We start from the raw sequence: 24,255 nt of genomic DNA, 5'->3' as shown, positions 1-24,255 counted from the left end.
ATTCTCTAAGTGAGGGGAAGATGCTGAAGAGCCACAGAGCTGCATTTGTGCAGCACAGAACACTTGACCATAAAATGAACTTTTAATTGGCCTGAACTGAATGTAACCCAGCACATGTGTAATGTCCTGACAGTAACTTTCTTTTTTTTTTTAATATCTACAATCATAACCAGCTTTAGCTCCAGAAACAGCATTATGGAAGGGTTTAAGTCTCCTTTTGGGGTGGTTTTTTAATCTACAACCATAACCAACTTCTGCTCCAGAAACAGTGTTATGGAAGGGTTTAATTCTCCTTTTGGGATGTTTTTTTTTAATCTACAACCACAACCAACTTCTGCTCCAGAAACAGTGTTATGGAAGGGTTTAATTCTCCTTTTGGGGTGTTTTATTTTTATCTACAACCATAACCAGCTTTTGTTCCAGAAACAGTGTTATGGAAAGATTTAATTCTCCTTTTGGGGTGTTTTATTTTTATCTACAACCATAACCAATTATTGCTCCAGAAACAGTGTTATGGAAGGGTTTAATTCTCCTTTTGGGGTGGTTTTTTTTTTTGGTTTGAGGGAGAGGTGTTGAAAGGGATTTCAAAGAGAAGGCATGCTGGGAGATAACAGCTCTGGGAATAGGAGAGCACAGGAAGCCAGTCCATGGTGTTGCTTGTGGGAAGCTCTTAGAAGTACTCAGGGATAAGAGTGAGGCAGGAGGAAATCTGGTTGGTGGCTGTGGCACTTCCAGCAGCAGCTCTGACCTTGGCTTGGAGGTGCTTTGGGGCTGCTGGGGAAAGATTTGCTGCCAGAGCTCCTGGATTTTACCTGAATTCCCATGGAAAATCTGCTGGCAGCCTGCAGAGTAAGTTCTCATCCCATGGCTAAAGGCTCTGCATCCCTCCTTCCCTTCAGGCACAGAAACATGTGATAGAAGTTGGTGATAGAAAAGAGAACTTGTGTTTGTGCTTTTTAGGAGCCTGATGTAATCCTGGAGCACCAGGAGCTGTCTGCCCAAGGTGGGAATTGCATCCTCCTTGCAAAGGGACATGAGAGTTGGCAAAGGCCAGCAAGTCTGGCCAGGATCCAGACCCAGGAGATTGCTGGCAGGAAAATCCACGGTGGGATTTAGTCTTGACACAATTTACTTGGCTGAAAGGGATCAGTGATGGTGCAGGGTGCAAGTTTCACCTTGTTAAATATCTGCCTTCTGCTGCCAGAGCATGAAATGATAACTTAATCCCTGATTGCTCCTACAGCCCTGCAGGCCACAGTCTCTGGAAGAATGTTTGTCAGCCAAAAATGTGGAGCTTCACCAAGTTTCAGTGCCTTTTCCAGCTGACTCACTTCTGAATTAATTTGGGGCCAGATGGTTTTGCCCTCTTGCTCCTACCATCACTCCTCTGCTAATGCCTGTTCCTGATTCCTATTTTCCCCTGCATGAATAAATCAGCAGCAGTAATGAGCAAACCCTTCAGCAGCTGCCACATTGGTTTTTTGGGGTGCTGGGTGTTGGTACAAGTGTTTAGTGAAAGAATTTTTTTGTACACAAGAATAACAAGAAGTAAGGAACAAAAGCTAAGTGAAAATTACCTTCCTCATTAAATTCTTCAGGATTATCTGATTGCCCAAATGAGAGCTTTCAGTTGGAGCACAGTGGGCATGAAAGAGCTGCAGTGCTTTGAAACAGTTCTGTAGTGTGTTGGCTCAAGAATAGTTCACAAAATATTTCCTACACTTAAAAATGACCACAGCCATTTGCTGAGGTGGGAGGGAGAAGAATGGACAGAGCAAATGGGTAGGTTCATCATGTGGCCAAAGGATAAATTTGGGAAAATTAGGGCACAGAGGAATGCTACAGTGAGTCAGCAACACCTGCTTAGGAAGAAATAAAACACCTATTTAGGAAGAAATAATTATGCCTTTTCCATCAAATAATGAAGAAATCTCTATTTCTGGACTCTTTCTTTCCTTCTCATTCCAAAGACATTGTTTTTTGTCTTCAGAACAAGTTCTTGATGCAGATCTGTTCACTTTAATGCAATTTGAGGTTTAAGCAAATCTTTAATTCTGCCTGGAGCACTCTGATATTTTTTCAGCAGTCTGGAGCCATTAGCAGGGCAGATACAGGACATGGGAGCTGAGCTGTCATGGTGAAGGCTTGCCTGTAATTTTCATAATATGCTGTATTTTCCCTTTGCTTTTCAGCAAACAGGTCAATTATAGCTTATTTCTCATCCTCATGCTGGGAAGGAAAACCAGCTGATTGGAGTGCTACACTGAGGATAAAGATTGCTTTTCTAGGTCAGCCAGAAGAGAGCTTGGTTCAAAAATCTTACCCTGGAAAGCAGTTCTTTCTTGCTTTCTTTGGGACAAAGTTTGTATTTATTTCTTTGTGGCTGTATTGAGATTTCTGGAATTAGATGGGATATTGGGAAGAAATTGGAATAATAGAATTGTTTAGGTTTGAAAAGAGCTTTAAAATCATGGAGTCCAACCATTAAGCCAGCACTGCCAAGCCACCATTAAAACATGTTCCTAATCACATCTCTGCATCTGTTAGATCTCTCCAGGGATGGTGATAAGGAAGCAGGCAGCAATCAATATCCTTATCTCCATGCTATCAGTCAGGTTGTCTTAAGTGTTGGAGGAATTTAGACAGCATTGAAAGCCTTGATCAGGGGGATACAGTCTGTGCTCTTGGGGAGAGCAAAAGACAGCATGACATTATTTTTTTTGAGACATATAAACACTAATTTTACTCCAGCTGAATGTCAGGCTGTGTTGAAATGCTCTTTTTGAGATGCCAGTGCCTTGACAAGCTGCTGTTCTTGCTTGCAGCATGGTTCAGGTGAGTTGTGCTGTTCTTTCACCTACCAGGTTCCTTGGATGCTGATGGAGGGTTTGGGTTGAGAGTGCCCAGGTCTTGTGCAGCAGCCTCTGGGTTATCACTGTGACCATGGCTGTGCTGAAGTGAGGAAATTCAGGCAGATACTGAACAGTGGAGCCAAGACAAATCACTCATTAATGCTAATGACCAGCCCTTCTTGCCTGCAGCTCTTCCCTTCTCCCTCCTCCCCATCCACCATCAGACCAACATCATTTGTGGTTTCTGGTGTGTTTGTATTTTAAATACTGCTCAAATCCCTCATGTGGAGCTGGATCCAAAACAGACTTTACCACATGAAAATAACACTGTGCTCAGCAGGAATCTGCTTCTGGAGGCACCAAAAATGACTCTGAGGTATAAATTTTGGCATGGGCATGTACCCTTTCCTCATCTGGAGATCCAGTGGTGCTGAAATTGCATCGAGATTCAGAATGTACCCAGTGAAATCCCCAATCTTGTAAATGCCCTGTGCATGCACAAACCACACCATTAACATTGATTTCTCTACAAAATGTGGCCACAACAATGTTCCCTTTTGAACTGCTGCCACTTGAGACATTTCCTACTTGCTTAGTGCCTGGTGGATGTGCTAAAGGAGTGGGAGAGCCAAATCGAAGAGAGGAAGGTGGTACTCTCCACTGCAGGACAAGGCAGACCTGTGGAACCAAAAAAAAGCAAATGAAGGAAGCAATTTGATTTATTTAGATCTCAGGGCTGGAAGATGTCTCCCAAGTTGCATCTGTGATGATCTAACACAGATTGCCTGGATAGTCATGAGGATAAATGACTGAAAATTCTTTGGGGACATCAGAAAACTCAACTGTCAGGTGTTAGGAGAACAGAGATGCTGTTGGTGATTCAGTAGGGGAGGAGATGGGGAATTAGCAAGTACTCAGGACACCTCTTACACACATTTGTGTTTGGAGGGAGTCAGTGCCAATTTAAAAGAAATAGAAAACATTACCAACATTTTCAGAGTGCTGCTGTTGAGCATTTGTTTCTCTGAGTTAAAGTGTCCTTACAGTAATTTCCTTAGTGTGGAATGGTTGATTAATGGGAGGGTGAGGAGCATGTGGATCCCTTTGTACTCCTGCAAATGTCTCTTTTTCAATCTTTTTCTCTTCCTTGTTTAAAGCAGAGAGGGGCTGAAGGAGATTTTAGAGAGAAATTCTTCCTTGTGAGGATGGTGAGACCCTGGCACAGGGTGCCCAGAGAAGCTGTGGCTGCCCCTGGATCCCTGGAAGAGTCCAGAGCCAGGCTGGAGATGATCTTGGAGCAGCCTGGGATGGTGGAAGGTGTCCCTGACCATGGCAGGGATGAGCTTTAAGGTCCCTTCAACCCAAATTATTCTGGGAATCTTCTTTCTTCAAAGAATATACTGCAGAGTCCATGGGAAAATCAACTCTCTCCCACCTGGTTGATGTATTTGTGTTTTCAAGGAAGACAGAAACTCAAACTGGTTTAAGATAGAGACTTTAATGAGTTTATGGATTGGAAAACCCATTCTTCATGGACCTGAGAGAGTTCTTGAAATACCCTTTCAAGGATTAAATTCCTTTTAGTGCCAATCCTTTGCTTTCCATAGTACCCAGGAGATCATTCTGGGATTAATCCTGTCTCACTGGCTTGGCTAAAGGTTACCCTGGGTGTGGATGCTGTAGAACAAGATGACCATATATTGTATATTTTCCTGTACATGCCATAATTTGCCATTTGGGATCTCCTGGGGGAGTTAAAGAGGCTTTTTCCCGTCCCTCACATGGTTATAAAAAGGGAGCTACAACCCACCTCATTAAAAAATACTGTAATTCACAATAGCAGTTGAAAGTTTGGGGACTGGCTGTTCACCAAACATTCTCTAGAGCACAATAGTGTCCTGACATCTGAGTATTTACAAACAAAAGGATAAAGTTGTAATCCCCTTGTCATAACAGCAGCTTTATGGGATCCATGCTCTGCCTGAATGTGGTCAGGACTAAGCAGATTATTGTACCAACAATACAGAAAATTTAACTCCAAGTACAAAATACCCCAAACCCACAAAGCTGCTGCTCAACCCAAGTTCTTGGGGTTTGTGGATTTTTTTTTTTTCTTTTTTAATTGTTTTGAGTGAGCTGGCAAAAATTAGTTTTGTCAGTAGAAGCTAAGTAACCACCAACTATGCCTGGAATGCCTGGGGGAATTTTCCAAGGAACAGTGATTACCTTTGTTCCTTTTACTTTAGGCTTTCAACTCTCTATGCTCTTTCACAGTTGTTTTTTTGTTTTTTAAATGTATTTAGGGATTTTGTTTTAAAGAGGCTGTTACTGATTGCAAAAAAACTTTTGCTCAAATAGAGCAGTATGTGGTTTTCTTCCAAAGAACTCAGTATTGCCATGGAAGTAAAAAATGAGACTCTATAAGAAAAATATTAATTGCAGGACATTATCAAATATTGGAGTTTGGTCAACCTCAGCATTTTGATACCACTTGGCCTGCATGTAAAAACAGGATAAAAATATTTATAAACTGTTAAACAGCTGTGAAACTAAACAACCTTAAGCAGTTTACAATCTGAAATATTCTGTGAAAATGGATTTTTAAGTATCATAGGATAAGCTTGAAGTGATCACATTTGATTTAGTTGATGTTTCCTCTCATTGTATATACCTGGCAGCAGCAAAATGGATTGCAAGTTGTATTTGTCTGATAGGCAGAAAGGGAGGAAACAGCTTCTCAAAGAATTCTAATTTTTGTCATCAGCTGTCATCCTGCAGTCTTTCAGTTATGTCTGTGTTAGTAAAATCATTAAATCTATTCTCTACATTTTATTTCACCATTGGCTGGCACTTTTTTATGCCATGCAAGAAATTCTGCAGCTGAAATTTTAACAGTAAAACTCTGAGCATTGCAGTGCTGGCTCTTCAAAATATTTCATTTTGAATCCTTTATTCATACAGGGAAAAAAACCAAAACAAACCAGCACACATACAAGCTCCCAATTAAAGGATCTGCTTCAGAAAGATAACTGGGCTTCCAAACTTCAAACAAATCCAAGATTCAAGATTTTTTTTTTTTTTTTTTTTTTTTTTTTTTTGGTTTGGTTTGATTTGTTTTTTGGTTTTGTTTTTGTTTTTTTTTTTTTTGCTTTGTTTTGTTTTGTTTTGGGTGGGGTTTGTTTGTGGTTTTTTTGTGCCTTATTTGCATCTGCTGCAAGGTCTTGAGACTTGCTGGTGCTGGAGCTCTTCAGTAATTCCTGCACCACTTCTCATCTTCTCCACTCTAGGAAGGTCATGTAGTACAGTGAAGGAGAGGGAAATTTGGAAGTCATAAGCCCCAGTTACTTCAGAATAAAAGACTAAATAATAAAATCCTATCTCCTATTCAGGCAGGAGTCTACTGCTGAGACAATGAGAGCACTTCCTTTGGAATTCCACTTATCTACACCCAGTATTTGTCCTCTGAGATTTGCCAGGGGATATAAAATTATAGAAAATCCTGAGCTCGAAGGGACCACAAAGTTCATCCAGTCCAGCCCCTGGCTCTGCACAGACACCCCAAAATCCCACCTGTGCATCCCTGAGAGCATTGTCCAAACCCTCCTGGAGCTCTGGCAGCCTTGGGAATGTCACCAGGAGCTGTTCAGTGCCCAAACACCCTCAAGACTCAAAACCTTCTTGGAAGGATGAGTTTTCCTGAGAAACCCTTTAATCCATAAAATCCATTATGTTTTAACCCAGAGCCTTATTTCCTTAGCACAGCTCAGTGCTGAGATGCTGGGAACAGGATATTTGATGTTTGAGGTGAGGATATTGCTGATTTGATATTTGATGTTCCTGAGGTGCTCCTGCCTCTGCTGTGTTCCAGTAGGGATGCTCATGGCAGGTGGGTGAGAAGGAACAAGGGAAAACAGCTTTAATTCCAGTGGAATGTATCACTGCCAAGAGCACAGGGTTGAACAGGATGATCTTTAGGGTCCCTTCCAACCCAAACCATTCTGTGATTCCATAAAAACACTTTTCTTCACAGGGCTTTCCATACCAGTGCTATTTTGAGCCATACTTAACCAGGGAAAGAAAGGAAGGAAAGATTTGAGGGGATGACAAACTCTGCCCAACTTTAGTTCTTTAATTCCATGGAATATTAGTAGATGATGCTGTTGTATCTGTCAGAACTTAGGATAATTATTGTACAGCTTCTATCTGCAACAGCTTATTAATAAAACCCCAGAATTCCAGAATGACTGGATCCAAAGAGGAAATTATTGTTGCACATCATGCCAACTTTATTTTCAATAATAATATTGTTTTAAGCCAGCTGGGAACATAAAGATGTGGCCTTACAGAGTGATCTCTGGGAGACACTGATACCTTTTCACTTGTAAACCTCAAGGAGATTTTCCCCATCAATTTATTTTTCTAGTTACATTTTTAGCTGCTTTCTAGAGTTTATGCTGGGCAGTTTCTGCTGAAGGGCATGAAATAGCACTAATTACACTGAAATTTGATATGCTTGTTTTTGCAATGGCTATGGAAGACTTAAAGTGGGAAGCAGTAAGAATTTCTGGAGAGATTTGCTGAGACTTTCCTGATTCATAGCTGGAATTGTTGCCTCTTTTTTTTCCTAACCCTCAAATTTGTATTATATTTTTCTAGCCCAGAAGCTTCTGAAAATGACAAAATGTTATGTTTCAATTTCATAAATCCAGCATAGCCTTGTTCCACTTGGCAGTATCACTCAAATGTACAGTCTGGATGTTGGTGCCACAGGAAATGTTCTTTTTTTCCAAAAAATACAGAGAAGAAAACCCATGCCTGGCATGTCAGCTCCTGTCCTAGAGCTTCTGGAGCTCTTTCCCTGTTCCTGCCTTGCCACCTCCCACCCTTCTCCTCCCTTTGCCCCATCTGCCTGTTTCTGATTTGGACAAGCAGGGAGATGTGCTGTGACTGATTTAGAGCATGTGCTGATTTGCCAGCTGGCTGCTATCTCAGAGCCAGACAGGAGAGAGGGGCTGAGCTCTCCTCACCTCTGCCCCTTTCCTGGGCTGTTTTCCCCTTTTGAACATGGAACAACTGGGTGTTACTAAAATGCCACTGATAAGTTTATTGTGTTTGAATATGTAATTTAATTATTCTATTTAAAAACTGAAGCAGTGGTGGTATTGCACATGCACTGATGGTCTCAGCTGGGAGCTGCTCTGATTTTATTCTGTGCAACCACCAAAATGTTCATAGAAAAGCAAGCGTGTCTTGATCAAGAAGCTCTTTTAAAATGTATTTGGGGATTTTGTTTTAAAGAGGCTGTTTCTGACTGCAAAAGGATCTTTTGCTCTAATAGGGCAGTGTGGTTTTCTCCCAAAGAAAACTGTTCAAGAGGTAATTTAAACAGAAATTATTACCCAAGCTTCATGTGTTCATTCACTCTCAAAACAGCAGAAATATTCATGGAATCACAGAATGATTGGAGTTGGAAAAGACCTTAAAGATCATCTCATTGCAATTTCCTGCAACAAATAAAATACTGTTAAATGCAGGATGTTGTTTTGGAGTAGTCTTCCTCATTTTTTAATTTTAGAATTAAATTTGATACATTAGATCCCTCCTACTTCTGTTTGACATTGAGCTGAGAAGAGATAAAAGAAGGGAGTTGGCAAATTCCTGTCAGACTGGATACAAGTGAAAACAAGTAGCTGGAAGCATCTCAGTGACATCCTTCAGTGGCCAAAAGATAAGTTTTCCCTCCCTGCCTTGGATGCTTCTGTTTTATCTGAGATAAATGTGAATTTTTGGCTGTGAGCCAAGGAGTTGCCTGCAACTTGGAATGGCAGCATCCTTGGGGATGGAGGGACAGGACACAGGGAATGGCTCCCACTGCCAGAGGGCAGGGATGGATGGGATTTTGGGAAGGAATTGTTCCCTGGGAGGGTGGGAAGGGCACAGGGTGCCCAGAGAAGCTGTGGCTGCTTCATCCCTCAAAGCTTCCCTGTGCCAGAGCCTCCCCACCCTCACAGGGGACAATTCCTTCCAGATATCTTTCCCAAATTTCCCCTTTTTCAGTTTGAATCCATTCTCCCTTGTCCTGTCACTCCAGTTGCTGGTGAACACCTTCCCTGTCATCCTTCAGACACTGGAAGGTGCTGTCAGGTCTCCACACAACCTTTTCCAAGCTGAACAGCCCAAAATTCCCCAGTTTCTCTCCTTAGGGGAGCTGCTCCAGTCCTCTTGCTCCACCCAGTTCCAAGTCCTTCTGTCCTGGTGTGAAGGACAGGTGTCTGCAAATAAAGGCAGAAGCTTCTCTTGGAAATGGAGAGTGTAAACCCCCTCCCTCCAAATTATTATTAAAATTTTGAAATCAAGGGGCTCTCAGGCAAAGATATGGGAATTAGGAATAACAGTTCTTTCCTAGGAAAATTAAAATAGAAATGCAGTATTACACAGAACAATCCCAAACCCTGCCAGAGTCAGAATCCAAGCTGACACCCGTCAGTCAGTCAGGGTGTTGGCACAGTCCCATTCAATGGTGGCTGCATCCTCCTGCAGGGGCAGATGTGGTTCAGCTGGAGCAGTGCTCCTGGAGAAGGTGCAGTTTCCTCTGAAGCTCCAGGGATGATGTGGAAAGGTCCAGTTTTCCTCTGGAATCCAGTGGCAAAGGCTGCTCTGCTGTTCCAAATCTCAGTTTTTCTCTGGGTAGGAAAGGCTTGGCTCTCCCCTGGCTGGAGCATCTCCCAGTGGGATGATGGAATTTTATCAGTCATGCCCTGGGACTCACTGGCCATGAACAGGAGATATCTCCTGGAGGGAGGATGGGCTGTGGGAAAGATAAAGATGATTGCCCAGCTGGTTTAAAGATGGCCCATGAGCAGATAATGTGTGCCAGGAGATCAGGGTCACTGCCCCAGCTGGGTTAACAGATGGGGACAGAATACACAATTTTGGTCACATCCTGTATTCCAACCAAGACACCTTCCCATGCTGGGGACACCAGAACCGTGTGCACCATTCCAGGTGGGATGTGACAAGAGCAGAGTAGAGGGGGAAAGTCACCTCCCTGCTCTTTGCACTGTCATGTGTGTTTTGTTTTTGGAGATCCTTCCCTGCTGTGTGAGTGATGCTGTTGTTGGTATTTGATGGTGATGCTGTTCTTGGTATTTACCTTTTCCTCACCCCTGGGCTGTACAGGAGCACTAGGATGTGAAACCCAGCACTCCCAGTGTGTTCTTGCAGCCAACCAAGCTGCTGTGGGTGCTCCATTTCCCCATCTATTCATTTCCCAAGGGATTTTTGAATCAGGCTAAAAGTCTTTTCATGGGTTTCTGGGCCCAGCACGCAGCTGCAGCATTAATGGGCTCATATGTGCACAGCACAATGCTGTGTGTGGCAGGCTGCACCCTTAATGCTTTCCTTGGGGAAACATTTGTCCCATTTATCCTCTTCATGGTCAGAAGTCCATCAAACAAGCTGCAGCTCTGTGTGGCTGTGCTTTATCCCAGATGCTGCACACTGGGTTTTGTGGGGCTTCTGTTGCCTCATGTTGGGATTAAGTAAAACCCAAGAGCTGGGTTTGTGTGTTTGTGCAGCCCTTCAGAAAATGAGATTCTTAGTTCAGACTAAAGGTCTTAAGTTAAGCTTGATGATACATAACCCTGTGTAATCCATTGTCTTAAAATTGTATCTGTGACAGAACTTCTCAGATTATGTCCTTATGGCTGCTTTAACCCAAATACTCAATAATATGCCCTATATTGAGGGCTGGGCAGATCAGCTGGGCTGTTGCCATTTAATCCTGCCTTGGAATTGGGCTGGGGAATGTGAGCAGGGCAGTGTCACATCTGTGCTAAGCTCAGCCTGGATCCAGGCTTGCTGTTCCCTTTGTTTTCCCAGGAGAATGTTTTTGTAGGAACAGTGATTAACCTGCCCTGTAAGCAGAGCTTCCCTAAGAGCAGAGAAATCCTGCAGAAAAGTGCTCCATGAGATTTCAGGGCACAGGAAGCCATGAAAATGCTGCTGTGTCTCTGAGAGGGATCCAGAGGGGATCTCTGGAGTCTGCTGTGTCTGGATCAAAGCCCCAGCCAAGGAGATTCCCTCCATAAAATCCACCCAGGAGCAGCAGCCAAGAGTCCACACCAAGCTGGCTGCCAAGGGCCTTGGGGGAGCCTTTATTTCAGCTAAGGCAGATGGCAGAGAAAAGGGGTCATGTTGTCACTGCTGCCTTGGGTGACCCTGTGACACGGGGTGACCTTGACTTAAATAATCACTCTGCTCTCCCAAGTGCCTGTCCTGCCAAACAGACACAGCAGACATCCAGGCAGAGTAAAAAGAGGTGATGGATTTGCATAAAAAATAATTCTTTTTGAGAGACAGTGCTCAGAAAATACTATTTTTAAACTTGCTTCTCAAGAGAGCAGCAGGAGCTCTGAGGGTAATCCTGTGTGGCTCCCATGCCTTTCTCCTGCTCTGTTCAAAAGAAATCAGTGTTGCTTGTCACAAGACTTTACTCATTGCTGATGTCAAGGGTTCCCTAATGTCCCTTGGAAGGTCCAGGACAAGGGGAATATCAGTGGCTTGTTGTGTGTTTGCTGCTTTTCTCCAGCCTGTGATGTGGGGAGGCTGCATAACCTGCAGTCATTCACTGAGTATTGCTGGTATTTTAAAGGTCACTCCAGTAATTCTGTGCTTGCTTAAAAACAAACAAACAAAACCCCCCAAAGTTTTAAATTCTGCACATAACAGAGTAGAGGAATTGCTGTTCTCTGCTTATTCTTTTTGGGAAGCAAATGTTTGCTCTGCTGTCCCAGCAACCAGAGAGAGCTGGGCTGGGCAAGCCCAGAACTTGGACTCTGAAATTTCCTCTTGAAAAACACTCCTGAAGTTCCTGTTCAAGTGGTTTTGGAAATTTTTGTGTTGCTTGGGTACTTTGTTTTTAAAAGGCAGTGACACCCAGAGAGAGGGAGAGGTGTCACAAGAAAAATAAACCTGGGAGAGAATGAGGAAGAGATGCAGCATGAGGAAAATCTGTGGCTTTGAATTTCAAATCAACTCTAAACAGCATCTCAAATCTTGCCCCTAAAAGGTTTATAAAATAACTTTGGGTCTGTAAGCAAGGAGAGATCTGAGGAGAGAAAGGAGCTTTTTAAATACAGCACTCCAGTGATTAATGCTAGCACAATTAAGTTAAAACCACTACAACTAACAGTCTTTGTTTTTCTTTTGTCTTTTTTTTTTTCTTCCCCTGACCTTGTACCAAATCCTTTCCACTCCTGATGCATTGGGGAACAGCAGGACTCACCCAAAGGTAAGGACTTTTTATCAGTGTGAGAGTTCTCCTATCACTTGCTCACCCTTGGGTTATGCAAATATTAAAAGCATTTTTGCAGAGCTCTGTCTCTCATCAGCTGCTGAGTAAGAAACTCGAAGCATCTCCTTGCTGCAGAAATTCTCTGTACAGCCTGTGCCAAGGAATGAGTCAGAGGAACAAATGAGAACATCCACACTCAGCACTGCAGCCTCTGAATGGAGGATATTTGTTCTTTGTGAGCTTTTTTTAAAAGCTTTTTCTGGTATTTGTGTTCAAGCAAACTCATTTTTGTGTTTATGGTCCCGTGACTTTGTGCTTGTTCTGAAGACTCTGCCCTGGCACATCAGGGTTCAGCTCCATGGATCTGCTCCTACAGCCAGTGGTGTTTTACTAAATGTTCTGAAGGCTTGGGATGCTTTAATAATATTTTTAGCTGTAAAATAAATTCAAAGGAAAAAAAAAAGCAGCACCTTAATTTTTAATACACAAATTATTGTTTCCTCAGTTATAGAGGATATAAAATAACTACTTTATCTCTTGATGTGCTGGTACATCACTGCAGTAGGGGGGGAAAAACAAAGTATTTTTGAAGATAAGTTATTACAATTTCAAGGATTTTGCTATGTTAAGTGTTTTCAGAAATGTTGATAGTCAGCATTGTAACAATGCAAAGGGGAAAGAGCAGCTTCCATGAAGCTTAGAGGGGAAATCCACGTTTGCACTTCCCTTTTCCCACATCCTACTGAATAAATTTTGCCCCTGTGAATCTAGGTCAGACATTACCCTAATTAATATTTTTCCTTGCAGATACATACCCAGGGGGAGATGTTTTTGCAAACATCTGTCCCAAAATACACATTGTATTATTTCAGGTCACCTTTCAGGAGCAAAGGTGCCTGTGGACCTTTTGATGGATTTATAGCAAAATTAGAAGTTTTCTATTAAAAATATTATAGTGCTGTTCTTTTCATGATAAAACTGATTTGCTTTCTATTATTCTTTGCAAATATTAGACTTTGATGGCTGCTTTAATTTGTCATGGAATGTACATAAATGCATGCTCCTCTTGTATGGAAAGAGCTTCCTACCCTAGGGCTTGTTTTTAATTTATGCAGACAAGAGGCAGGGGGAGATGGGAGGCAGAAGCAGCTAGAGGACATCTGTCAGTTTGCAAAATGGAAACTCTGGTGAAAAAATGAATTGCAAGGATGGGTTTGGAGGGAGAAATGGAGAGGTCCTTGACATCCACTGGGTTGGCACACAGAGACTGAGGAGGAGGGTTGGCACAGAAAGGAACAAACAGAAACAAGGAACAAATAAAAGCATCCAGGAAAATGAAGTGTTTGTTTAGGTTTCATGCTCCTAGAAAAGAAGGAATTCAGTGGGAATGGATGTTGGGTTCAGAATGTCAGAATGTGAATAAAGTGTTGGATCTGGCAGCAGCTGCTCTGAGGTGTCCTGGTTGTTTCCCTGCAGGTGTTTGCATATGATCACTGCTTTTGGTCTATGGATGAATCTGCCAAAGACAAATATGCAGGTAATAATATTTATTGTGGTTTGGTTGTCTCCAAGTGGGAATGATCTGATTCAAATACAGTCCTTGCTCAGGGCTCAGGCCATATGGCACAAAGTGCTGTCCCTGCTCTGACTGGCTGCTGTCAAAAGGAAAAGGGAAATAAATCTTCAATCATTCCAGTTTCTTTTCTCTGAATATGACAGTCCAATGGGCAGTGCCACCTCTTTGCAGTGCAGGGAGTGGAGAAACCCAGCACAATGATGCTTTACTCCTGTTTACACTTTATTGAAAATACTGCTCCAACTCCATTTTTTAAATGCATCAAATCCATTTATTTCTTTTAAGCAGCATTGTTAAATGTAATTTCATGTTTTTCAGTGCTGATGGGAGTTTGGCATCACAGTAAAACCTAATAATGGAATATTAATAAAAGCCTACTTTCATTTAAGTGTATGTGAATTTAGATGCTTCAGTGGGAATGTGTAATGTATTCAATAAAAAGTTTTCCATGTATTATTATAATGCATTTTGCATTTAGTTATGGTAAATATTAAATATATTTGGACTTATCACTCCTATAATTTATTCCTTTCATACTTGTTATCCTTTAAAATTTGGGATCAGTTGAACTTGTTAACATTTATTTTATAAAAATCATAAGAAAAATCAAAGACACAAACACTCCTCAATTTTAATTTCCTTAACAAATAACTAATGAATAATAACCTATTAAGGCACTGAGAAAAATATGGCACTTTCAGCCATACAAATTACATAGGAATATTACATATATTGTTTCTCAAATTAACAGTGGTGCCTATATAATTGATATTTTGGTCTATTACACAGTGGGAGTGTTTCCCCAGCTGAGCCTGGCACAGCTCTTGGTGCTTTTGATGTGGAATTTAGCATGGATTTGGCTGTAAAGATAGGAACTTCAATGAGGGAAAGGAAGAGCTTAAAGAAACATTATTTGAGAGGACATTTCAGTCCTTAAAGTTCTGTCATGCCTTGTTCAGACTTGAGTTTTTCTGGTTGTAAAATTAATTTTGCAAATAGATTTTGTTCAAGTAGTTACTACCCAGGTATTTTAAGCCTTCCTTCCTCTGCTTGGAAAATGATCCAGAAAAACTCAAAGTTCACTTATAACAGAAGTGATGCACCTTACTTTTGACCAGTACAAAATACCCTGTGAATGTCCATATCTTCCATATACTTGTGATTCCTTCTCTGCAAAAATCTCCTCCTGGTAATATCCAATATCTTACACAGTAAAATTTTCCAGTGCTCTGCTTATTCCCCTGGATTAAATCAACTGACTGTCATTAAAATGTATATTTTGAGGAGGTATCATTCCCCAGCAGGTTAAATTCTGCAGCTGGTCTTAGACTCTCTGCTGATAAAACTTCTGAGGATGAACCTTGATAGGATATTACTTTAAGCACATCCAGGTAAATCCATGATTATCCCAACCTCTGATTTTTTACAGCAGCAAAAATCTGGAGCACATCTTCTGCTCCTTTCCAGGGAGCAAACCCTGGCTGTGATTTAGGCAGCAACAGCAGGAAAACCCTCACAGCTCTTACCTAATTGTCCAAGAATCCAAATCAAGGGACAAAAAGGGACAATGTTGGCTTGTGTGTTCTGTTTTCTAGGTCAAGATGTTGTTTTCAAGTGCCTTGGAGAGAATATTCTTCAGAATGCCTTTGAAGGCTACAATGCTTGTATCTTTGCCTATGGGCAAACAGGTGAGTCCCAGAGGAAGGGAGAGGTGTTCCCTCCTTTCCACAGCTCTTGTGACTTTGTTTGAGGACAAATACCATCTAACACAGATAAGAAATGTTTTCCTCTTTTGTAACATCAGATATGAGGTGGGCAGGATGAGAAGGAAGGTTTTGTTGCTGCTGGCTACCCTTATTTCTCACACTTCATGTTATAATCTTTGGCATGACCATGATTGTCCTTGAGCTCAGAGCATCGCTCAGATTTTCTGCTTCTGTGGTTAAAATAATCTTGAATTGTCATTTTAATGTAATATTTAAGGAGTAATATGAAGAATTTTCTCATTGTGGGTGTTAGCTGCTTGTCATCTGCAGTAAGGCTGTATCTACCTAAAAGTTCTCCAGCACTCTGAAGCAAATTTCTTGTTTTCCTTTTAATTAAAATAGTCATTAGCTCAGTGGTGTTTGGGTTACTTTAAGGGAGAAAACAGAGCAAATGACTTTCACTAGAATGAAAAAAAAATAAAATTGTAACCTCTGTTATTTCCTATCAGTATTCTGCACAGCAGGAACCTTTGTTGCATGTTCTCTAAGCACAGCTTCCCCCACACAGGCTCTGGAAAATCCTACACCATGATGGGTACTGCTGATCAGCCTGGATTAATCCCTAGACTTTGCAGTGGGCTCTTTGAAAGAGCACAGAAAGAAGAAAATGAAGAGCAGAGTTTCAAAGTGGAAGTATCCTACATGGAGATTTACAATGAGAAAGTCAGAGATCTGCTTGACCCCAAAGGGTATGTGTGAAGGGAATTTGTGTGTGAGTGGCACTGTAGTATTTGTCCTACACTCTTCCTTTCCATAACCAGTTGGCCTTAATGGATCCCATCTAAAACATTTCCCTAGGATGGCTTTGGCTGCTTCCTGATCTCAACATTCTCCTCATTATAAATCAAAACAAAGTAGCAAGACTAAAAGCTTGGAATTTCCCTTTTGTGAAGTGACAGCACTGTCTGTGTCACCTTTTTATGTGTTATAAAGCTTTTTTGTGTTTGCATTCTGGCCCTTGCTCTGTGCTTCAGTGGGTATTTGTGAGGCCATCCTGCTTGAGATGTGTCAGTGAGAAATGGACTTTGTGTAAACGTTGTCTCAAGTCAGTCATGTGCTTATAAATCCCTTTTTTCTCCCCCAACCAGAAGCCGTCAGTCACTAAAGGTTAGAGAACACAGTGTTTATGGCCCTTACGTAGATGGCCTTTCCAAACTAGCTGTTGCTAGCTACAAGGTAAGGATCAACTTCATGGAAGGCTTGTCTTGGCATCCTACACACCAGGTGCTGTCCCTTGAGCTGGACAGAATCACTGAAATGCTCCTTATCCTGTCTTTGAGCAAGAGAGCTGTAGATTGTTGTGGGGAGAGCAGGGCTGAGAGCAGAAACTCCATCTTGAGCTGCTCAATAATTCTGAAAGTAATTCTGCTGTTGAATGGAACAGATTTCCTCTCAGCCTTAAGATGAGTGCACACTGAAAGTGTTCTGTGATTATTTACAGGTTAAGCAGAGACAGGCTCTCAGTGCCCCACTGTGTCATGCTCTGCTCAGTAATTTCATTTTCCAGTAGCACACACTGGAATTATGAACTAATGGTTGTTTACTGATGGTTGTTTCAAGCAAATGCTTGAGAGCATCACATGAAACTGGCTTGCAGGATAATAAATTTTCATATGTGCATTCACAAAATGCCCTGTTTTTTAGGGAGCATTAACTTACTCTGGGGAAAGTGGATAAATATGGGATGGAATCTGTCAGCTTAACCAAAACATGAAAACAGTGCAATCCCACTATTGCAGTTTCTCCAGATGCTCTTCCACCCCTCCTTGGTGGTTTCTGCTAAGACAGGACACATTTCATGCTTTGCCTTTCCATGTTGCCCAGCAGCTTTGTGTAATCCAGAATTTGGAGTCAGTGGTCTGTGGTGGTCCTTTGTTTGACTGTTTATTTGAGTTGCTTTAGCATCACCCAGCCAGAGATGCAGAAATAGAAGTTTAGCCCAAGACCCTGATAAGAACTATTTTAAAATAATAACTATTTTACACAATTGCTGTGAAACCCCAAAGCAGGGGAGCTGCACCTTTCTCAAGCATCACAACAGATCAGAGCACATAATAAACTCTTAAAATTTGCAGGAATATAATGACCTGTTCAGCATGGTTCTGTTTTATAAATCTCTGAGCCTTCTGTCAGTATTCCAGATTCTCAGATCATGACACCTGAGGCTAAAATGTGACAGGGTTCAAACACAAGTTGCTGTTTCCTCACTTCTTTCCCTGCTTTTGAGTGTTGCTGTGTGCAGCCAGCTGCATTATTTTTGTTGATAATTTAATATCTGGGTGAAGTCATGACACTGTGGAGTTTTTAGCTTTAAAGGTGGCGGGGGGTATCACTTTGATTTTTTTCCTCACATTTTTCTGAATAAACAAATGGGAGGCTTAGTGAGAAAATGCTGCATTTAACCAAGATGAGATGATTTTTGGAGGCAATTGGGAAGGATTTTAATGCAGATATGCTCATGGCTGTGAAAATTGTATTTAGGACATCGAGTCCTTGATGTCTGAGGGCAACAAATCTCGGACAGTGGCTGCCACCAACATGAACGAGGAGAGCAGTCGGTCCCATGCAGTCTTCAAGATCATCCTCACCCACACCCTCTATGATGTGCACTCAGGGGTAAGAAAATCCACTTGCAAGTTCCAAATGTCAGGCTGAGATGTGTCTCTTGCTGTCATGTATCTCACAGGATAGGAAACATTTCTTTGGAAGCAGCAGTTTGTAGTTAAGGACAAAGATAAAATTGGTGAAAAATAGAAATGTACCTGAGTGTACCTCTGGTGATCCCCTTTCTGTGGTTATTTAGTGCAAATTTGTATAAATTATCAGCTTTCTAAATTAATGCAAATTTGTATAAATTATCAACTTTCTAAATTGGAAAATATGCTAATTTTAAATATTTTGCATTGTATGCCATTAATGCTTTTATGTGTATATATTAAATACTGAAAAAACATCTAAAGCTGCAAATATTTAATTTCTGTTTCCTTTTACAAAAATAAGCCTTGGAGGGGTGTGTGAAATACGTTATGTCAATATTATTTAGTCCCTGACAGAAAATGGTGATAAACTGGAATGAACTGAAAGAAGTCTCTTTAAACTTCATTGATAGATTCTGTGCTTGAACAATTCTTTAATATTTTCAAAGCCTTGGAGAAAAGTTGAGTGTCCACAGAGCAAATCTGAGCCTAAATATTGACTATATTGGAAAACATCAAGAGAATTTGGGGGTTTTTTCCCTCCTAATTTCTCAGTTCCCACCAATCTTCTTATCCACACAATTTTCTTCATTCTTTATTTGGTTTTTTTTTCCCTTTGCACTTCAAATCAGCATCATTATGTGTTGAATTTTTTTGATTTTTCCATAATTTGTCATTCCAGTTTTGCTGTGGCTGTTCTGCTTGCTTTCCACACCTGTTTTTTTGTGTGGTCCTGCTCAGCCTGGATGGAGAAAGGTTGTGATCTCTGCACCTTCCAGTGAGCCCTGTGTGAAATTCTGCAACAGATTTCCCTGTTCTCCCAGCTGCTGGTCCTTTCAGTCCTGGAAGTGGCACATTCCATGACCACATCATATTTTGATAGGTTTAGGGTGATGTTTTTGGAAGCTTTATTGATTTTAATTATCCTGTTCATTTATGGGAGCCCAGCACTTTGCATTGGGATCCTGAGATGCTGAAGGTGCAGATGCTGCAGAAGAACATGTCTTGTTCTCAAAGACAGTTGGCTCTTCAAATTGATTTAGAGAATTCATGGAGTAAATTCTGACATCTTCAGAATGTCATTTTGGGTCAGATGAAAGGATTTGTAACAAAATCTGCATTACAGGTTTAAATACTTACATAGCTGGGATCATGTTCCAGGAGGCTGATAAGGATAGAGGAGACTTTGCAATTGTGATAATTTATGTAAATTATAACATGGCTCTCATCAGGTTCATTCATGGTCACTGAAAACCAGAAGAAACCCTGGTATAAAATCTGAGGATTTTAGGAGGTTGTTTTCAAGGTGGGATTGTCAACCTCATGTCTCTGCTTGTGGCTGCTTTGGCCTAACTCTGAATTTTTCATGGTTCAGCACTTCATTACTGTGCCCTGTGTGCATCTCTGGAGATTTCTGAGCTATTTGAAGATACCAGAGTGACTTCACATCATCCATGACTTCACTGCTTTTCTGAAGCAGCAGGTAGTGACTTAGCACAGGACACTCTTCAAATCCAGCAATTCTCAAAGGGCTTAACTCTTAAACAAGAGTTTACACCAAAAATTAAGTTTGATTCCTGTTGTGAAGTATATCAAACAATGTAACTCGATTGAGTGACCTAATGGGGCTGTTCTCTGCTTCCTTCCCCAGACATCAGGTGAGAAGGTGGGCAAGCTCAGCCTGGTGGACTTGGCAGGCAGTGAAAGGGCAACTAAGACTGGTGCTGCAGGAGACAGGCTGAAAGAAGGGAGCAACATTAACAAGTAAGACTTTGAGATGATTTATTTTCCTTTTTTCATCACCATTTCCTGCTAAATACAGCCTACTTGTAAAACAGGATGAAGCTCCTGTAGTCAATTTTCTCCTTACCTTCTCCTGTAGTAAATCTTTCTCCTTTCCTTCTATTTCTGCTTCTGACATGCAGTGCTCTTAGATATGGGAATAAGATCTCCATCTTTTTAAAAAACATTTGTGTTCCTGCAACTGCCGTGAATTTCATTGTGAAGAACCTGATTATTAAGACTGAAAACATACTGAAAAAAAAACAGGAGTGGAGCTTTTGTGAAGAAAGAATGATCAAAATGAAACTATGAGTTTTTTCCTCAGAGCATATTTTTGGAGAGAAAGTCACTGTCTAAATATGCATTTGACTTATGAATATTTACCCTTGCTAATAACTGCTTGTGTTCTCTGGGCAGATCCCTCACAACTCTGGGGCTGGTTATTTCTGCCCTGGCAGATCAGGCTGCTGGCAAGAACAAGAACAAATTTGTTCCATATCGTGATTCTGTGCTCACTTGGTTACTTAAAGTAAGTAAAATTGGTTTTGTTTTTGATTTTTTTAAATCTTCTTTTTTTAAAGTGGCATAAAAGAGAGGAATCTCATGGAATGCAATCAAAATTCTGTGCTTTTTGCCTCATTTTCTGGGTTTTATGCCAACCATAATTGTCTTTGGAAAATGAGCTGGATGTTGGCCATTAGTATCTCTGCAGATTAAATATGTTCCCTGTCTTCTGCTGACCTGCAATGGCCTAAGGATTAAGGAACTTTAAAAATAAAATGAAAAGCAGTATATATTTTATGGGTCAGTGTAAGTACAGCTTCACACACAACCTTGGGGCTAATTTAATTTGGGTTATTCCTGCATGCAGCTGATTTTACATACTGGTATGATTAGCTCTGAAGATGTTGATTAAGACTATTACCTTTTCCTAATTGTCTAATGTAATTGCTAAGATATTCTACTTTTGTCAGCAGAGTATAATTGCAGAGCATTTTCCCAGTTTACAGTCTGAGGAACAGGTCAGGAGACTTCAGAGCTGGTGTTCATGTGAAATGAGCAGTTGAATCATTTTCTGAACTGCACAGGGTTCTTATTTGGTCTTATTTTGGGGAAAAATGAGTGTATCATGATGGCACTTGGATGAAGATCTGTATAGTCTAAATGCAGAAATCCATATTGTTAAATATGAGATTCATATTTGTCAAATTTCTTTTTTTTCCACTCTTGTGCTTTGTTTAGTTGTTATCCAGAAGCAACTGAGATAATTATTAGAAAGAAATAACCTGAGAAGAAGCTGATTTGTGGCATCACCAGCCTTTCTTTGTCCTCTTACTTTTTTGTGTATTTTGTTGTCTTGGCTTCCCCACCCTTTCTTAGCAATGTTTTTAGGTGTTGTTTAAATTTCACATCCCTAGGATTTAACTGCATGTGTGGAAAGAAAGACAAAGTGACTTGCAGGTTGTATAGAAGTGTGAAGATTAAAAAAACCAGAAAAACATACATTTTTCCTTGCAGAGATTTGAAAACAAAGTTGAATTCCATGCTTGAGTAAAACAAAATCCCTGCTTTCTTGACACATAAGTCTTCATTTTTCTCAGTGCTACCTTTTAATGAACTTTTAGCATAACTTGTGAAATGATTTATCCCTAAAAGATATGGACATCCAATAGCCATGTAAAAATCTAAATGGCACCACACAGTGTCTGAGTAAAACAAGTCCTCATATCACTAAGGCTTTTTCAGGGTTTAAATACATTTTTCTCTGTATTTACACTGAGTTTTTACTCTCACTCATAAGAAACAAGTGATTTTTTTTTTGGCAACAAAGCCACTGCTCAGCTTCACTTCACCCTGTGCTCTCAGGGTTCCTGATGTGGCTGCAGCAGGGTGGAAACCTCCCTCATGAATTTCCAGCCTTGTTGGAATTAGTTCTGCTGCTCCATTTCTAAACAAATCCAGGGAGCAGACTGCAATTCCTGTTCAGCACCTGTCTGGGGCATTGTGGCCACAGTGCCTGTGAGCCCATTTTTGTTCTGCCTCCTTTCAGGCAAACCCTCTTTGTGTCCAACATCATGGCAACAAAAGGGTTGGGGGTTTTTGGGGTTTTTAACAAACATGCTCTCATTGAAGCTTTGTTTTGAAAGGGGGGAAATGTAAACTTTTTTTTTTTTTTTTTTTTTAATTAGAGATCAAAGGAGGGATTTATTCATTTAAAGAGGCCTGTTTGGAGTAGCCATGAGATGGTGGGCTGTCCTTTCTCCCTGCTTTGCAACTTTGAATTATGATACCAAAGCAGACTAAATGTGTTCTAGCTGCAGGAATATCTGTCATACAGTGTCTCTCCACAAATCTGAATCAGTTCAGGAGACATCAAGTTCTGACACTTTCTGCTTAATTTTGTTGAGGATTTTAGATAACAGTGCCAAGTGAAAAATATCATCTTGAGCAGTGGCATCAGGTTATGTACAGGGAGCAAAATAGCTTTGTCAGTTCTGTAACTTCTTGTTTTAATCAAATTGTTTTCCCATGTTTATCAGAAGCCTGATGGCTGCTATTAAAAATATAATTTCTGAGCTCTACATTTTGAGTTGTTTTCACAGTAATCTTGTTGCTAGAGGAGAAGAAGCTAGTTAATTCTTAGGAATAATTTATTTATTTCCATTCTGTCTAACAAATGCAAGCCCAGCCTTGCCAGGCTCATTTACAGACTCTTTTCATTAATTAGAGGCTGATTTGTCATTTTTCACCTTTCTTGCTTATCATTAAAGAAACCAGTGAAATCAGCACATGGGTTTTATACATAAAATTTTATCAGGCAGTCTGGCATTGGGCTTTAATTGCTACAGAGGGACTTTGCCCAATTTATAATGGGTATATTGTGGGTTCTGGTGTATCACTGTTACAGTGTTCTCAGCAGCAGAGCTGTAATTCAAATAATGGATTCATCCCATTTTGGAGTTAATTAGTGCAGTGAAGGGCATTCCCAAAGTGCAAACTGTTAAGGTTGGATTTGGGAAGGGGGTACCTGGCCAGCTCTCTGCCAAAATTCAGCATTTCATGCAGAACAGGGATTGCAGTTGCAGGGTGTCATTCCTGATTATTGGCCAGGAAATCCCATGGAATGATTCATTAGTGCTCCTGTTAGTCTTAAAGTTTTCAGTTAAGAAACATTTCTGTGGTACAGAGGGGACCCTCCCAAGCCATGGATTAATTTGGAGTAAACATTGGCTAATCCCTGGATGAGAAAAGTCACGGTGAGATCAGTCAAAAATCTGATCTTTGGCACTGATTTTTGTATAAATACACTTACCTGCATGTGCTGGCTGTGCTGAGCACTATAAATACAGAGAAATTTATGTTTCATGTGAGCTCCATGCCCTTTTGCATGACCAGTGACAGCCAAGTGCTGCCAACAGCCTGACTGCTGTCAAACTGGTTTAGGCATCACACAGGCAGAAAGAGTCTTGGGGAAATACTTAAAGGGGCATTTTAATGATTGCTGGGGAAAGCTCCACGTGTGCTTTGGAACTGAAATGGTTTGACAAGCAGCTAATGCAATCAGATTGTTCTAATGGCAATGCCTGACCTACATTTCATGGGTTATTGAAGATGAAAATTAAGAGTGTGGTTTGTCTCAGAAAGAGATACTGGGTAACAAACAGATAAACAAAGCCCACCCCTAAATTCCAGACAGACCAAGGAAACCAAACTGTCAGAAAAAACAAAAACCAAATCTGCTGCACAATTTAAACTACAATATTTTATCTTTATATATCTATATTTGGCCAAAATTGTAAGCCATAATCTTAAGGTCAATAAAAAGATTGAATCCTTTCCTTTCCCTTTCCCTTTCCCTTTCCCTTTCCCTTTCCCTTTCCCTTTCCCTTTCCCTTTCCCTTTCCCTTTCCCCTTTCCCTTTCCCTATTTCCCCTTTCCCTTTCCCTTTCCCTTTCCCTTCCCTGAAACTTCCCTTCCCTTTTTTTTTTTCCTTCCTTAACTTCCTTGTTTCCTTCCTTGTTTCATGCCCTTCTTCTCTGACAGCCAAATTCCAGGAGGGTAATTCCTTATGTAACCCAGTTTAGATTTGTGAGCTGTGCCAGTGGGAGGAAGGGAAGGACCCCGTTCTGAATGTTTAAAGGAAAAAATCAGCTATATTGTTTATGAAGAGATATTTCAGTAATTCATTTCTGGAAGACTTCTGTCTTCTAGTCTTTAAAATGAGATCATTGAATTCATCATGGTTTTTCTTGAGCTCCCTTGGTAGTGTCTGAGAAGTTCAGGGCTG

The 24,255-nt window shown here is 40.9% G+C and overlaps 1 protein-coding gene across 4 annotated transcripts in view; it reads left to right on the top strand.

Annotated features, from left to right (window-relative positions):
• Window positions 1–24,255, top strand: part of KIF13B (kinesin family member 13B) — a 120,870-nt gene that overhangs the window by 35,022 nt on the left and 61,593 nt on the right. For 2 of the 4 annotated variants that reach the window (XM_056486900.1, XM_056486902.1), the window contains exons 3-10: window positions 12,129–12,144; window positions 13,624–13,684; window positions 15,319–15,411; window positions 15,998–16,178; window positions 16,578–16,665; window positions 17,971–18,105; window positions 19,837–19,949; window positions 20,385–20,496. In XM_056486900.1, the coding sequence (XP_056342875.1) occupies window positions 12,129–12,144; window positions 13,624–13,684; window positions 15,319–15,411; window positions 15,998–16,178; window positions 16,578–16,665; window positions 17,971–18,105; window positions 19,837–19,949; window positions 20,385–20,496 (799 nt within the window). The remainder of the gene's footprint in view (window positions 1–12,128; window positions 12,145–13,623; window positions 13,685–15,318; window positions 15,412–15,997; window positions 16,179–16,577; window positions 16,666–17,970; window positions 18,106–19,836; window positions 19,950–20,384; window positions 20,497–24,255) is intronic. The other 2 variants (XM_056486903.1, XM_056486901.1) reach the window with 1 other exon arrangement.

Source organism: Oenanthe melanoleuca, chromosome 3 (assembly GCF_029582105.1).
Source record: "Oenanthe melanoleuca isolate GR-GAL-2019-014 chromosome 3, OMel1.0, whole genome shotgun sequence".
NCBI lineage: Eukaryota > Metazoa > Chordata > Aves > Passeriformes > Muscicapidae > Oenanthe > Oenanthe melanoleuca.
The sequence above is the reverse complement of the archived record's forward strand: the minus strand, read 5'-3'. Positions and strand labels throughout refer to the sequence as shown.